Source organism: Ranitomeya imitator, chromosome 4 (genome assembly GCF_032444005.1).
Source record: "Ranitomeya imitator isolate aRanImi1 chromosome 4, aRanImi1.pri, whole genome shotgun sequence".
Taxonomy (NCBI): Eukaryota; Metazoa; Chordata; class Amphibia; order Anura; family Dendrobatidae; genus Ranitomeya; species Ranitomeya imitator.
In genome coordinates this window covers 332,955,836-332,973,010 of record NC_091285.1, presented here as the reverse complement: position 1 = coordinate 332,973,010, position 17,175 = coordinate 332,955,836, and the positions used below count along the sequence as shown (strand labels likewise).

Genomic DNA, 17,175 nt, shown 5'->3' with positions numbered 1-17,175 from the left:
GTAATTTTTGCACCCAACTGATTTATGTACATACGATAGGAAGCAATTTTAATCAAAGGTACATGGAAGTACAGTATTGGCACATAGATTCTATGGGAACCATACAACATAAATTCATAACCCAGCTCTAAAGATAAGGAAGGTATTGCTAGTATGGAGCAATAAAGGGTAGATTCACTTTTTATCAAACACGGAAGTTTACCTGAAAACTATCTGAGAATGCATTACTCAATTCAGTCAATAGGCACACAAACTAATCTGTGTGGACATAGTTTTAGTATGGAAAAATAGAAGGTATATTCATTATTGCTTTCTATGTAGGTCAGTAAATCTTATTTTAGACATGTCAAAAATATGTAGTACTTCTAGAAAAAAGGAATGTACTTATGTATTAAAATGGTGTCAATGTATTTTTTTAGCATACTGTCATGATATTCTCTATTTTTAAAATGGAATCAAAATTTTTCAAACATCTTGATTTATACAGCATTGAGTATGTGTCACTCATAGAACTACATGCACGTCTTGGCATGCTGTCAGTGTCATTTCATGATCAAATATTTTTCAGACAAAGTGTCCCATGAGCCATTTTTGAACATGACATCATCAGGCTGCATGTTGCTTGTGAGCAGTTTGTGAGGCCTAAACATGCAACCATGGCCTGCAGCACATCTGGACTCGTCTGCAATTTAGCACATTTGGGATGTCAATGTTCAGCAAATTCTAATGAAGCTGCCAGCAGTGGATCTTGATGATTTGCATACCAAGTGCATTCAGCATAGCAGAACATTCAACAACCAAATCAATGTATGGTATGAAAACTAAAGGGGTTCAACTACCGTACTATTATGTTACCCCTTAGCATAATCCCAGGAGTAAGATCAGTGTGACTTTCCTTCATAAAAGTCTTTTTATTGACCTCACACTACCACTCTCAAAGGCCATAATAATAATAATAATCTTTATTTATATAGCGCCAACATATTCCGCAGCGCTTTACAGTTTAACAGTTTCAAACACAAAAGTCATAAGTAACAACATCATGGTGTTGAGCAAAATGGCAGTGAAAGCTGGAATGGATGTCTCTCCTCTCCCCTTTAGTGATGAGTCCTGCTTTTGTCTTTGATGCGGTGATAGCCAGACACTGGTCTAGAGAACACTTGGTCAACACAATGATAAAGAAGCCTTCATGAGGGACGTGCATGTGTTTCTGCACATGGTGCTTATACTCGATACTAAATAAAGCAAGATGTTTGGAAATTTTTGTTTCCACTTTTTCATCATTTGCATGGCACTAACATGTGTATTGATCCTGTGATTATTAGAATTCCACAACTTTTTCTTCTTGGTATTGAAATTTCAATATTGAGGAATATGTATACCGTATCTATTCATGTATAAGCTGACTTTTTCGAGTCACTGTCCCGGCGGGGGAAGGGGAGTGGCGGAGCAGCAGGTGACAGAGGCAGGAGCCGGCGGCTGCGGCTAAAGCCTGTGCCCACTCATGAGACCACTATGTCATCATATCGCGAGACCGCAATGCATGGACCGGTCACTGGAGCGTCACGAGGAGCGGGAAAGGCCTGGGCCGGATACGGAAGGTGAGTATATAATGATTTTTTATTTTTTTTAAATTATTTTTAACATTAGATCCCGCGCCAATGTTGCTGATTGGTAGCGCAGACTGGGCGCGACTAATCAGCGAAGCGTGATTTAAATCCCGCGGCAATGGCAGCATCAATAGAAAAAAGTTTGTCACATAGGGTTAATAGCAGCGTTAACAGACTGCGTTACACCGCGTTATGCCGCGGTGTAACGCAGTCGGTTTAATGGACTGCTACAACGCAGTGTCAGCAATGCAAGCCTAATTGTAATAGATTTATACTGCTATATCACTAGTCACACAAAGAAACATTAAAGGGATTGTCCATTACTTGGACAACCACTTGTTAATCACAATATTCTCTAACATGAAACAATAACAGCCTGTAGTCACCTCTGGTGTTGGTGCCATTCCAGCAACATCAGCACTGGGTCTCCCAGGGTTTGCGAGACATTGTTATGTCACGCAAGCCCTGCAACCAATCATAGGCCATATCATTCTCACCTCCTTCTGATGTAATTGACATTCGGTGGATGTCATAGTGAAGCGGCAGCATTCACTTCTTCCGGATGTCAGCTTTGGCCAAACGAAGTGTGAGTGAAGAGGGCACTGATTGACTGCAGAGTTCACATAACATCACATAAGTACCTAGAGACCCAGTGCTGATGCCGGGAAAGGGTGTCAGGTGAAAGGGTTGTCTGAGTTGTAGACAGCCCATTTAGAGTATGTGCCAATGATTCGGAGTTGCTGCGTGTTTGATGCTGCGTACTTACGCTGCATAAAACCTGTAGCATCCAGATGTTACAGCATAGTGGATAATATTTCAAGAAATCCCATGTCCACTATGTATCCACAGACGCCTGAGGCTTACCAGCGGAGACGGACACGTGGCATGTCTCTCCAGACCACAGAATGTCAATTTCTCTTGCAGAGACGCTAGCCTCCACAAGGGAAATTACATCAGTAGACTTTACTCGACGCCGCAAATCCACACGGTTCAGTGAATGCATGTGTATTTACGCGAGTTCAATAGACAGCAGCGCTTTGGATGCAGCGATTATGCACTGCGTTTAAAGCGCTGTTAGTTCCCGATCGTGAGCACCCGGCCTTAGGCTTCAAAATGTTTTGCAGAAAAAAAAGTAACAAAAAATAAACCAACATGCTATTGGATAGCTGGAACTTGGTTAAGTTCTGTTCACATATTTTTCGTGGTCTTGATGCAATGACAGTTCTGTTTTAAGTTTGGTCCCAATCTGACTTACATGGTTGTCTGTAGGGGTTCCATCATTTTGACAGTAGGAATAATGATACTGAATTATTCTTGATGTTAAATCAAATTAAAATTCTGCTGCAGGTTCCAAACAAATTACCAAACATGGCTGTGCAATGGTAATGGACTTCACTTTCTCACGTCTCTATTTTCACTTATTTTTTCATCACTAATTCACAATTACATGAATTTGCCTCAAAGATTCTCACAAAGACATCCAATCCTGAGTAGTAAGTTAGTAGTTTATTATTTTCCAATAATATGTAATGGGTTCATTGGACCTAATCCATGTTTTAAGGTGTCCCAATCCATATCTGAGAAAATGAAATCTACAACAAGCTAATATTTCATGGTTCTCTAAGTAACGCTACATTTTTACTTCCTAAGATTCCAAAATGTTGAAATATCCACTGTGGGATGGATGAGATGCAATATCTCAACATTGTTTGTTACAGATGTTTACATGGTAACTATAGTATCAGGTTTTTCACATAGTTACAGATACAGAAACACTATAAACAGTTGTAAACAAGTTTTATCATTTTCCATGCATTCAAGAAAGTATGTTGCTCTATATTCCAAGATAACATAGAAGTTTTAAAGTACCATCCCCGAGATACTATTTTATTATTGGAGCTGTATCAGTAGTGTATGTTCCCTGTGTATAGTAGAATAGTCACCGGTCGCCGTCTTCTACTGTTTCTGGGGTCACACAATCGTACAATTGATCTCCTAGAGAATCAAATCCTTTATGATGATGACACTCTGCTCAAACTCTGCTCCGAGTTTGAGCAGAGTGTCAACTTAGTGTGATCCAATTATCTTACCTGAGAGTATCACAGCACAGGTGCAGAGAAGATGGAGAACTTAATTTCTCCATCATTTCCGTTGTCTGAGTCTGCAGAAATTGAGTGCAGTCCGATGTCTTAAAAGCACCCTTAGACTTTTATGGGTGAGTGTCATTCGATTAGAGGAGCCTCTATCTAACAGCATGTAGTGATTTTTTTTTCTCAAGCTGAATTGGTATAACAAAAATCCACAGTTCTGCACTGCCCCATAGTATAACATTGGTCCAAGTGCTATCTGATAAACCATCGGATAGTACTCATCTGATGTATGCACTTGTGTAAGCGAGCCCTAACAGTTACTGTCCCTCTTAATGAAAGTTTCCAGGACGTCCCTCCTGACAGCACCATGAAGGTTGTCCTTCCTTCCTTGTAGGGACAGGAAATGCACGAGAGAATAAAAAAGTGTTTTTCCTGTCCCTGTAAGGACAGGCATGAGAGAGAGGTAGGGGTTGGAGATCCGATGAAAATTTACCTTGGACGGGCGCAGGCGGTTCGGGGGTTCATCCTCTCCTTTCCCCTGTCAAGAAGCCTGGGGCCAACACCCCATGAAGGGGGGTTCCTCAGCCAAATTCTCCATTGAGCAGGAGCTCCGGGGGTTGGAACCTCTTCCCTCTGGTGAGGGCTCTCAGCGCCCATTACCGGCAGGTCACATCCGGGGCAGCTGGAGGAACTTCCGGGTGCATTCCACACTGGTACGCAGGGAGCGACGTGCCTACCGATGACGTCAGATGCCGGAATCCAGCAAGGTTTCCGGAAAGGACCTGCTGAGCAGTGAGAAGGCAAGGTAGGGATATAAGCCTGCCTTAGTCGATATTATGTTGTGACAGAGTAAACCTCTGAAACAGCATGGAGGACCTTGGGAAGAGTATCCCTCCCTGAATCACCAATGATAGTGAGTGGAGGCAATGGGCAAATAACAGAGGGGCTAAGTAAGAAATTTTTATTCTTTATTAGGATAATACAACACCAGCCTCGACTCCTGAGGCTAGGAGGCCTGCCAGCGCTTCAGGGAAATCCAGGAGATGTGCCCTTTGTAGAAGCAAGTTGCCTGGTTCAAGGGATAAACAGCTTTGTGAGGCATGCATATGTAAGATCATCAAGGACGAGAAATCTACATTTCTGATGGAGATGCGCTCCATGGTTAGAGAGGAAGTTCAGGCTTCTATCTCAGGCATGTTACCAGCTCAGTCGCCTCAGCAGGGTCCCCGGCCTAAGAAACCGAGATGGGAAATGTAGCAATCCTCAGAGGGTGAGGCGATGCTGCGTGCCACCATCCAGCACCAGCCGTCTACAGGGGACTCCTAACCATTTCCCACCTTTCCTTTCAGAGGAGAATCAGTCCATAGACTTGGATCCGGAGGAAGAATGGGAAATCACCTCAGAACCTCCTGAAGTGGGCAAGAAATACCTGTTTTCCTCTGACGATACAGGGGAATTGCTCCAGGCTGTCAGAGCGACTATACAGATAGAGGAACCCCAAAAACCCCAGTCGATACCAGATGAAATGTTTGGGTGTCTGAGGTCACAGATTCGGCTCGTGTTTCCTGTTAACGACCATATTCGGGCTAGTTTAGTCATTCCTCGGGATTTAAGACCGTTTACCATTTGACTCGGAAGAGATAAAGACCTGGGACGAGATTCCAAAAATCGACGTTCCAGTAGTCAGAGTATCTAGAAAGACTTCAATTCCCTTTTAGGACTCATCTATCCTCAGGGAGCCTATGGACAGGAAGGCGGGTGGACACCTTAAAAGGGCTTGGGAAGCTTCTGCGGCAATCATCAAAACAAACATTGCCGCCACGTCAGTGGCCCGGTCCATGCATATATGGGTATGCCAACTGGAGGAGCAGCTAAAAGAATGACTATACTAGAAGGTCTTCCCTTGTTAAAACTCGCCACTGGGTTCTTGGCAGACACCTCAGTGGAATCCTTACATTTCGCTGCCCGCAATAACTCTTTATCCAACGCAGCTCGAAGAGCTGTATGGATGAAGACTTGGTCAGGTGATTACCAATTAAAGAATAAGCTTTGTGCCACACACTTTTCGAACTTGAGAGTATTCGGCCCAGTTCTCAATAACATCCTAGAGAACGCCACCGACATGAAAAAAAAGTTCCCTGAAGAGAAGCCTAAAAACATTATCCCTTTCAGAGAGCTCGTCCTTCCCAGAGGCAGGAGTTTCAGGGGAAAGGGAATTCTAGTCGGTGGGACAACCCTAAAAGGGGAAAAGGCAAATATCCGTCCTCTTGTTTCGGCTCCGGTTCAAGGGGTAGAAGGAAATGACGCTGGGATGGTAGGGGGTTGCCTGAGGAGATTCATAGGCTAGAGGCTTGGAGGCTAGTCTCCCCAAATCAGTGGGTCTTAAATAGTATCTCTGAGGGCTACTTCCTAGACTTCATAAGATCCCGCCTGCAAGGTTTGTGATAACAGACTCCCGAACCAGTTCTTCCGTCTCTCACATTTGGACAGACATGAAAGACCTTTTAAAAGCTGGCATGATGGTCCCAGTTCCACATTCAGAAGTGGGTCTGGGATATTATTCAACACTGTTCGCGATATTAAAAAAAACCTAAGGAGATAGTCACATTATCATTACACTTGAGACCACTAAATTGGTGGATAGAGTAAAAGAGGTTCAGAATGGAGTCTCTAAAGACCACCATTCCCATCATAGACAAAGACGCGGTAATGTGTACAATAGACCTAAAAAGCACGTACTACCACAGTCTGATTCACCAACTCTTGCAAAGATACCTACGGTTCGCCCTAAATCTAGGAGGCAGGTGCTACCACTTCCAGTTTTGTGCTCTTCCATTCTACTTCACTTCGGTGCCTTGAGTATTTACAAAGCTGGTTTCCGAGATCGTGGCCTAACTGAGACGGGAAGAAGTGGTCATTGTCCCATACTTAGACGACTTCCTGCTGATATCACCCTCAGAGGCGGAATTAGAAGATCAGCTTGATCTAGTAATCCCTACGATCTAGGTTGCATCATCAATCAAGAAAAATCAGACCTGCTGCCTGGCACCTAGAAGAAATTTCTCGGAGTTATGTTAGATTCCAAACAGAGGTTATCACAACTTCCAGAAAAGAAGCAGGTGACCGTAAAGAGCAGGATTCGTCTTCTTCGGAATCAGGTCTCTATGAGAACAGCGATGAGTGTCCTAGGAACATTAACGGCCTGCATATCATGTGTCCGTTGGGGTCAGGCCCATACAAGAGGACTGAAGAGGGAGATCTTATCGACCTGGGACAGAAGACATACATCCTTGGACAAACAGATTAATCTATCCACATCATTAAAGTCATCCCTGATATGGTGGACCAATTCCAAGAACCTCTCGCGGGGAGTTCCGTGGAATTTGTCACATTGCATAACAATAGTGACAGATGCAAGCAGAGAAGGATGGTGAGCCCATCTACAGGGAAGATATTATCAAGGAAGCTGGTCCCTGCACATCAGACCCTAGTCCTCAAACTTCAGGGAACTGAGGGCAGTGTGAGAAACCTTGAAGCAGAATCAGTCCAGCCTGCGAGGTCAGCATATAAGGTGCCTTGCGAAAGTATTCGGCCCCCTGGAACTTTTCAACATTTTCCCACATATCATGCTTCAAACATAAAGATACCATATGTTAACTTTTGGTGAAGAATCAACAACAAGTGGAACACAATTGTGAAGTTGAATGAAATTTATTGGTTGTTTTAAATTATTGTGGAAATAAAAAAACTGAAAAGTGGAGCATGCAATATTATTCGGCCCTTTTAACTTAATACTTTGTTGCGCCACCTTTTGCTGTGATTACAGCTGCAAGTCACTTGGGTATGTCTCTATCAGTTTTGTACATTGAGACACTGAAATTCTTGCACATTCTTCCTTGGCAAACAGCTTGAGCTCAGTAAAGTTTGATGGAGATCATTTGTGAACAGTGGTTTTCAGCTCTTTCCACAGATTCTCGATTGGATTGAGGTCTGGACTTTGACTTGGCCATTCTAACACCTGGATACGTTTATTTGTGAACCATTCCATTGTAGAATTTACTTTATGATTGGGATCATTGTCTTGTTTGAAGACAAATCTCCGTCACAGTCTCAGGTCTTTTGCAGTCTTCAACAGGTTTTCTTCAAGAATGGTCCTGTATTTGGCTCCATCCATCTTCCCCTCAATTTTAGCCATATTCCATGTCCCTGCTGAAGAAAAGCAGGCCCAAACCATGATGCTACCACCACCATGATTGACAGTGGGGATGGTGTGTTCAGGGTGATGAGCTGTGTTGCCTTTACACCAAACATATCCTTTGGCATTGTTGCCAAAAAGTTCGATTTTTGTTTCATCTGACCAGAGCACCTTCTTCCACGTGTTTGGTGTGTCTCCCAGGTGGCTTGATGCAAACTTTAAACAACACTTTTTATGGATATCTTTGAGAAATGGCTTTCTTCTTGCCACCCTTCCATAAAGGCCAGATTTGTGCAGTGTACGACTGATTGTTGTCCTATAGACAGACTGTCCCACCTCAGCTGTAGATCTCTGCAGTTCATCATGGGCCTCTTGGCTGCATCTCTGATCAGTCTTCTCCTTGTTTGAGATGAAAGTTTAGAGGGATGGCCAGGTCTTGGTAGGTTTGCAGTGGTATGATACTCCTTCCATTTCAATATGATCACTTGCACAGTGCTCCTTGGGATGTTTAAAGTTTTGGAAATCACTTTGTACCCAAATCTGGCTTTAAACTTCTCCACAACAGTATCACGGACTTGCCTGTTGTGTTCCTTGGTCTTCATGATGCTCTCTGTGCTTCAAACAGAACCCTTAATTAAATGTAAACGTAGGCACTACTAAGACCGGTGGTGCTCAAGTAGGGGCCCAGGCCGTCATGGATATAGCGATGAACTCGGCACACACCAATTTGTAGATGCAGTGAAAAGGGGTTTATTAATGAGGTAGAGTACATACAGTAGTAGACGTTTCGGTCTAATCAATACACCTTCATCAATGTACTGAAACAAAATACAACAAAATATAAATAACTAAAGTATATACAAAATGCAAAATAGTGGGTCACTTCATAATCGTTTGTATAGAGCAATATTTCACTGTTATAATTACCAATACATAGGCAAGTTGGGAATCATCAAAATATTACAGCAGCAGAGATATAGCAGAGGATACAAGGCCATGAGGACAAACAACAGAAAGGCCCAGATAAATATATGGACAACCAGTTTATAAAATGGGTAAATCTTAGTTTGCTAAAAGAAAAAAGAAAAATTTAACCGAACCTACCCTCACGCGGGCATGCGCACTAGGAGGATGTGCCAGTTATTATGTGTATCCTCAGAGCGCTGGTCATAATAACTGGCACATCCTCCTAGTGCGCATGCCCTCGAGGTGGAATGCACACCCGGGCTTAACCCCACCTACTTCTGAGCCCAGTGGAACGCACAAACACACGTCACACTATTACCCGCGTCACTTCCGGTACAGTACAATATTGCTCTATACAAACGATTATGAAGTGACCCACTATTTTGTATATACTTTAGTTATTTATATTTTGTTGTATTTTGTTTCAGTACATTGATGAAGGTCAATTGATTAGACCGAAACGTCTACTACTGTATGTACTCTACCTCATTAATAAACACCTTTTCACTGCATCTACAAATTGGTGTGTGCCGAGTTCATCAAACCCAACCCTGACACTATCACAGAGCAGGTGTATTTATACAGAGACTTGATTACACACAGGTGGATTATATTTATCATCATTTGGCATTTAGGACAACATTGGATCATTCAGAGATCCTCAATGAACTTCTGGACTGAGTTTGCTGCACTGAAACTAAAGGGGCCGAATAATATTGCACGCCCCACTTTTCAGTTTTTGAATTTCCACAAAAATTTTAAATAACCAATAAATTTCATTCAACTTCACAATTGTGTTCCACTTGTTGTTGATTCTTCAAACATAAAGATACCAAATGTAAATTTTTGGTGAAGCATGACATGTGGGAAAAGGTTGAAAAATTCCAGGGGGCAGAATACTTTTGCAATGCACTGTAAAAGTGATGTCAGACAACTTGACAACACTATCATTCCTTCGTCACCAGGGAGGCCCAAGACACGGGGCACTCTAAGATCTGTCCACAAGGATATTTACATGGGCAGAAAAGGTAGTCTTATCGATATCTGCAGTCCATCTACAGTAGCCGACTACCTCAGCAGACAAAAGGTTCGGGCCACCAAGTGGGAGCTGAACAGAAGTTTTCGATTTCCTGTGCCATCGATGGGGAACTCCCAGCCTAGACCTCTTCGCGTCCAGGAGAAACAACAGGTCCAGAGGTTCTACTCCCTCAGTCCGGTGGACAACCAGGAAGGAATCGATGCCTTTAACTAAACATGGAGGAGAGAGCTCCTGTACGCCTTCCCCCCATCGCCTTAATACCAAAGGTCTTCAGGAAGATCCAGGGGGAAGGTGCATTAGTGATGATGGTGGTCCCATTTTGGCCAAAACGAAGCTTGTTTCCCCTGTTGAGGAAGATGTCCCAAATAGGTCCTGAAATGGATCCTGAAAGGTAGATCCTAAGGGCCAAGGGCCTTTCCGACCAGGTGATCTCCACAATCCAGGCCAGCCATAAGCCTGTTACCTATGCAATTTTCAATAAGAAGTGGAAGAGATTCATTCTGGAAAATGGTAGCTCTTTCATAGGTACTTCCAGTCTCCAAGCGTGGTTTAACAAAGGATTAAAACCAAACACTTTGAAGGTGCAGATTGCGGCCCTGAGTGTTTTTTTTTATTTTCCCCTTGTAACTAACCCGTGGGTAGCACGTTTTCTAAGGCAGAGATTAAGGCCCTCATTAAGGTGATCCATCCCTCCGTGGGATTTAAATCTAGTGCTTAATGCCCTATGCAGGCCCCGTATGAGCCGATAAAAGACATTGACATTGCAAAACTTTCGGTGAAGATGGTCTTTTTGGTAGCCATCACTTCGGCCAAGGGACTAGGTGAAATACAGGCACTCTCTATCCAGAACCCCTATATTTAGATCTATGACGTTTGTATAGTCCTAAGGCTAAATCCAAGATTTTTGCCCAAGGAGGTCTCCTCTTGGAAATTAAATCAAGAAATAGTACTTCCCTCATTTTGTCAGTCCCCAAAAAACAAAAGAAAGTTTTTTTCACTCCTTGGACGTTAGGCAGACAGTCATCCAATATCTTGGAGCAACTCGGGAATGGAGACAGGATACAAATGAATTCGTCCAGTACGGGGGAAAGAATAAAGGAAGTAAAGTGTCAAAATCCTCCTTAGCTAGGTGGATAATAGCTGCCATTTCCCTAGCATATGAAGCAGAGTTGTTGCCCGTTCTGGTAGGATTGAAAGCCCACTCCACCCGAGCACTAGCAACCTCTTGGGCCAAGAGGGCGGGTGCATCGGTGGATCAGATCTGTAGTGCAGCTACATAGTCTACCATAAATACGTTCTGTAAACACTATAAGTTGGATACTGCAGCAGCAGATCAGGTGGCCTTTGGCCATAAGTGTCTGCAGGAGGTAATTCCCTCCCTTAATTTTGTATTTGTGGTGTTCAACTTGTCCAGAATTTGAATAAATAACAATTGCATCCATCCAGGTGTGGTACTTGGAAAAACACTGGTGAATGGGTGTGGGGAGGGTCTTTTAACCTCTTGTGCATTTCCTATCCCTATAAGGAAGGACAACCTCCATGGTGCTGTCAGGATGGATTCCTGGAAACAACATTACCGGTAGGTCTAATTACGTTTTTTGAGAGCCTTATTCTGAGTCTCACAACCTTACATTGAGAAGTGACTTCCAGTCTGCCCAGCAAACCCTACCAGCAGTCACAACTTCAACCGCATGGTGCAGAAGAAGACTGGAGCGGCGCCAGGAACAGGAGAAAATGGTGGCTGTTAAGTACATACAGAGAATATACATTACTGATATCACTTCGGTGGTGAAATTGAAAAATGTAAAACCTGAGTGGTAAATTATATTGCTACCTGGCAGTTACTAATTAGCACTAATTTCATGTAAGTGTAGCTTTAGTTTATGACTGATAGAGTACGTCTTCTGAGTGACTATCCCCATGAATCAGAAACACAGGACTAACACTCTGCATAGCAAGCATGTCAACTTCAACATTACATATCAGCTCAAGAACCAGATTTCTAATAGACAAATATTTAATTTGTTAATACTTACTGTTTTTAAATGGACAAAGTTGTGTTCTTCTAGAATCAGGATATAATAGCCAACCCTTAAAGAATAAATTAAATCAGAACATTAAAATAACTTCATACACACACAAAAAAAATATTATATATATATATATATATATATATATATACAGGGTGGGCCATGTACAGGAATATACCTAAATAAAATGGGAATGATTGGTGATATCAACTTCCTGTTTGTGGCACATTAGTGTATGGGAGGGGGAAAACTTTTCAGGATGAGTGGTGACCATGGCGGCCATTTTGAAGTCAGCCATTTTGGATCCATGTGACACATAAAACTTATTGAGAATTTCTGAAGAAAAACAATGGTGTGCTTAGTTTTAATGTAATTTTATTCGTTCATGAGTTATCTACAAGTTTCTCTTCATTTACAGCCATTGACATGTCGCAGAGGTTATGATGTGACGAGCGGATAGAAATTGTGTTGATATCTGGTGAACTCAGTACCCGGGTCATTGCAGCAGATTTCAATGCAAGACATCCTACCCAAGAAAACTGTCACCATTCCCATGTTATTTAGGCGTATCCATATAAATGGCCCACCCAAAAAAGTTTGCCTCATCACTGAACATAATGTTCTGTTTAAACTGAGGGTTCTGTTCAAATTTTTGTTTTGCCCATTCTGCAAATTCAGTGCACCAATCTGAGTCATCCTCGTTGAGATGCTGCAGCAACTGGATTTTGTAAGGGTGCCATTTGTGACTAGCTAATATCCGCGAAGGGATGTTCGACTGATGCCAGATCGGCACGTGTTAACCTCTGAGGCATGTCAATGGCTGTAAACAAGAAAAAAGTGTAAATAACTCATGAAAGAATAAAGTTATGTTAAAACCAAGTACACCATTGTTTTTCTTGTAAATTTCTCAATAAGTTTGATGTGTCACATGACCTTCTTCCCATTGGAAAAAATAAAGTTGGATCCAAAATGGCTGACTTCAAAATGGCCGGCATGGTCACCACCCATCTTGAAAAGTTTCCCCCTCCCATATACTAATGTATCACCAACCATTCCCTTTTATTTAGGTGTATCCATATAAATGGCCCACCCTGTATACATAGAAAATGAATCATGTAGGAAATCATGTAGCTATGAAGGAAATATATTTATTAAAGCAAAAAATCCCAAATCTCATTTTTTATATAGTATAGCTATACAGTATAACAAAGACCACGAAACATAATGACAACACAGGATGTGGTAAATTAGGACTTATTGGTATTGGTATAAATAGTGGATAATGTATAGGACATAAATTACCTCAATGCACAAACAAGGTAGAATTTCTGAATATGTCAATGTGGCAGACTTTGTCGTGTTGTCCTTTTTTATCTAAAACACAAAATTGAAAATGAGCATAAAAGGAACACAAAATGACGATCTGTGTACAATGTTGATAGCGAAGTAAAGGTGCCATCACTCAGCAATCTTCACAATATGTCACCAACACACACTGTACGGTTACCTAGAACGAGCGTTACTAAGAATGCTAATTTCCCAATAATTGTGTAATGTAAACCGTGCTGTGTAAACTAACCGACCTTGCCAAGCACAATAGCAGCCTATGCGCTCACTATGCGAACAATCCATTATGGATCCTTCAGTGCACATCTGAAGTGGTGTCTGACAGACTAGACAAAGGAGATGTTTGAAGGGGTTTTCATAAAGAACAAAGTACACTTTACAGCAAGGGATCACAGCTGATTCTATTTCTGAGGTAAAACATTTCCCTGCCTGTTTTTAAACAATGTTTTACTTCAAAGAAAGAATCATGTGCGATCCCGTGCTGTAATATCTATATTCTCTTTTGCTTCCCCCCCCCCGCCCAGGAACTGTGGTATGTTCAGACCATGTCCCTGCACGGTCAGACACAGCCATTACACAGTATTTATAACATTATCTCACCACAGGATCATTTTATGTAAACACATCCAATTGTTGAACTTATTATTATTCCAAGATCTTTTAATCAACATGTTGATTAAAATTTACTTTATTTGTGGGGAAACCGTTTTATCTGTTTAAGGCCCTGGGAATGTTTTGTGCCTTTGTTTTTTCCTCCCCTTTTTTTCAAGACATAGCATTTTTATTTTTCCATTGACGTAGAGCTTGTTTTTTTGCAGGACGAGCTGTGGTTTGGCATGACACTATTGATTTTACCATATGATGTAGTGAAACCTGGGAAAAAGTTCCAAGTGTAATGAAATGGTGAAAAAAAGGCAGTTCCGACATTGTATTTGGGTTTTGTTTTCATGACATATATTGTGAGGTAAATATTACTTAGAAGCATGATTTTCCAGGTCATTCCAATGACAGCAATACCAAACATGCCTATATTAAGGTTCTGAATATTATAAAGCTTTTTTTTCTTTGAGTTGCCAATTTCCAAGAGCGGTAACATTGTTTTTTGTTATTTGTGAGGCTAAATGGGGGCATTGTTTTTGGAACGTTAAACTGATCTTTTATTGATACCAATTGTGTGTACATACGATGCTCAATATTACATTTTTAGAGAGATGAGGTGACCAAAAAAACACAATTCTGACATTTTGATTTTTTTCTCCTTTCAGTATTTACCAATAAGGTTACTTAATTTCAGTATTTTATAACATCAACCAAATATGATTATTTTTCTCCTTTTTTTATAATTAACAGGTGGGAAAAGGGAGTGATTTGAATTTTTTATATATATATATTTTTTTTTTAATTCTTAATTTTTTATATTACTTTTTAGTCCCCTAAGGGACTTCAATCATAGTTGTGGCTGTTAGAAGCAAATGTCAGCTATATAAATTAGCCAGTGTTTGCCAAGTGTGGAGGAAGCTTAGCTCCTGAGCCCCCTCCAGATATAAGGACCTCTTCCAAGGAGAATAATACAACCTCCTTTTGTTGGAAGGGTATAATGTCACATATCAACTGGTGTAAATAAACCCTTACACCCAAAGCATATTTCAGCCAGGACCCTCCATATTCCAATGTGAACTCTTAGGTTAACCAGGAGTCAGTGTTACATTTCTATATAATACATTACAATGTTTATTTTTTTGTCATTTAGGGTCAGTGGCATTTTTTTAACAAATGTTACTAAGCTGTGAGTGTGGTGTTATCTGTTTAGGCTCTTATGTTCTCCATAGAACTTAAAAATGGCAAATAAATATACAAGGAGATATTAATAAGCAAACAAAAGCAAAAATGCATGCAAAATACACCTCTAATATCGCTTAAAATTCATGATTAGTGTTGAGCGATACCTTCCGATATTCGGAAGTATCGTATCGGATTGGATCGGCCGATATCGACAAAATATCGGATATCGCCAATACCGATACCCGATACCAAGTCAAGTCAATGGGACAAAAATATCGGAATTAAAATAAACCCTTTCTTTCCTTGTGGTTAATTACACATGAAGGAAAACAACAAAGAATAACGTAGAATGTATCGGGGGAGGTGGAGGAGACATTAAAGACATAGAGGTTTAGCCCAAATCAAATGGAAGAGCAGGAATTTTTTTTTTTTAAGACGTTCGGAGTTACAAACATACTGTATATACATATTGACTATGTTTAGATTTTTTATATTTTGTCACATATTTATGTTTCACTACTTCCATGCTCTGCACCTTTTTTTTTATTTCTCCCACACTTTCCTCTTCATCATCCTCAGCAGCAGCATCTTTTTCATCAACATCTTCTTCACCTTATTCATCTTCTTCTTCACCTTCTTATTATTCTTTTTTGTACAAATTCTCCATATTCTTCTTATTCAACTCTTATTCTTCTTCATATTCTACTTCTTCATCTTCTTCATATTCTTCTTCATAATATTCTTATTTGTGACAGGCATTCCTGTAGTTGTTATCTATAAAAGTTTGAAGATTACACCTTCCGTTCTGCCTGTCACAAAAGATTTACAACAGTATTTGTCCGCGTTCAGTTTTGCCTGCAGCAGCAGGTATTTTCCAGGGGCACCACGAGGAGGAACAGACTCCCCCCCATACACTGCTTAGTCTTCTTCTGGTTATAATTTAGATAATATCTTTTGCTCTGATTTTTAGTCTTATGCTTAATGTTCTTCTGCTTTTTGTTCTGCAGCTTCTTGTTCTTCTGCTTCTCGGTCTTCAGGGTCGTCATCTTTAGGGTCTTGAACTTGGAAATGTAGCAGAAGGTACAAGAACAAAAGATCCTGCCGAGAACCAGCTGACGGTACTGGAACCCGGATGGCTAGCCAAAGCTACAAGAGCCAATGGCACGACCAAGGACCAGCTGACGGTACTGGAACCCGGTTACTAAGCAGGAGGGACCCATGCCTGAAAGCACTACCAAGGAGTCAGGACCACCTGACGCTGGTGGAACTCGGATACCCAGAAGGAGGCACCTAAGCCAAAGGCTCTGCCCGGAACCAGCTGACGGTGCTGGAACCAGGATGGAGAGCAGAAGGTAGAAGAGCAAAAGACACTGCCGAGAACCAGCTGACGGTACTGGAACCCGGATGGCTAGCTGAAGGTAGAAGAGCCAATGGCACGACCGAGGACCAGCTGACGGTACTGGAACCCGGTTACTAAGCAGGAGGTACCCATGCCAGAAAGCACTACCAAGGATCACCTGACATTGGTGGAACTCGGATACCCAGAAGGAGGCATCTAAGCCAAAGGCTCTGCCCGGAACCAGCTGACGGTGCAGGAACCAGGATGGAGAGCAGAAGGTAGAAGAGCAAAAGACACTGCCGAGAACCAGCTGATGGTACTGGAACCCAGATTGCTACCCGAAGGTAGAAGAGCCAATGGAACTACCGAGGACCAGCTGACGTTACTGGAACCCGATTACTAAGCAGGAGATACCCGTGCCACAAAGCACTACTAAGGACCACCTGACGTTGGTGGAACTCAGATACCCAGAAGGAGGCACCTAAGCCAAAGGCTCTTCCTGCAACCAGCTGACGGTACTGTAACCAGGGGAACCTAGTCAAGATTGTCTTCCCAAGAACCAGTTAACGGTGCTGGAACTCAGATAGGCAGCAGAAGGTCCACAGGAAAAGATAAAAAAGCTAGGCCGCAAGCAGGCTGCAGTTACCAAAAACACAAAGTCCTACAGGGGGAGCTTGTCCTATCGGCACTACTGAACCAGCCTTGATTGCCACTTCCCGCAGCCCACATAGGAAGCACCTAAACTGCAGGCACCATGGAGTCAGCTAACCCGACCGC

The 17,175-nt window shown here is 41.9% G+C and overlaps 1 protein-coding gene across 4 annotated transcripts in view; it reads right to left on the bottom strand.

The window, feature by feature from the left end:
• IL17REL (interleukin 17 receptor E like) overlaps nucleotides 1–17,175 on the bottom strand; it is a 205,268-nt gene that overhangs the window by 24,020 nt on the left and 164,073 nt on the right. For all 4 annotated transcript variants that reach the window (XM_069764958.1, XM_069764961.1, XM_069764960.1 and 1 more), the window contains 2 exons: nucleotides 13,233–13,304; nucleotides 11,937–11,991 (listed from right to left, as the gene is read on the bottom strand). In XM_069764958.1, coding sequence (XP_069621059.1) covers nucleotides 11,937–11,991; nucleotides 13,233–13,304 — 127 coding nt within the window. The remainder of the gene's footprint in view (nucleotides 1–11,936; nucleotides 11,992–13,232; nucleotides 13,305–17,175) is intronic.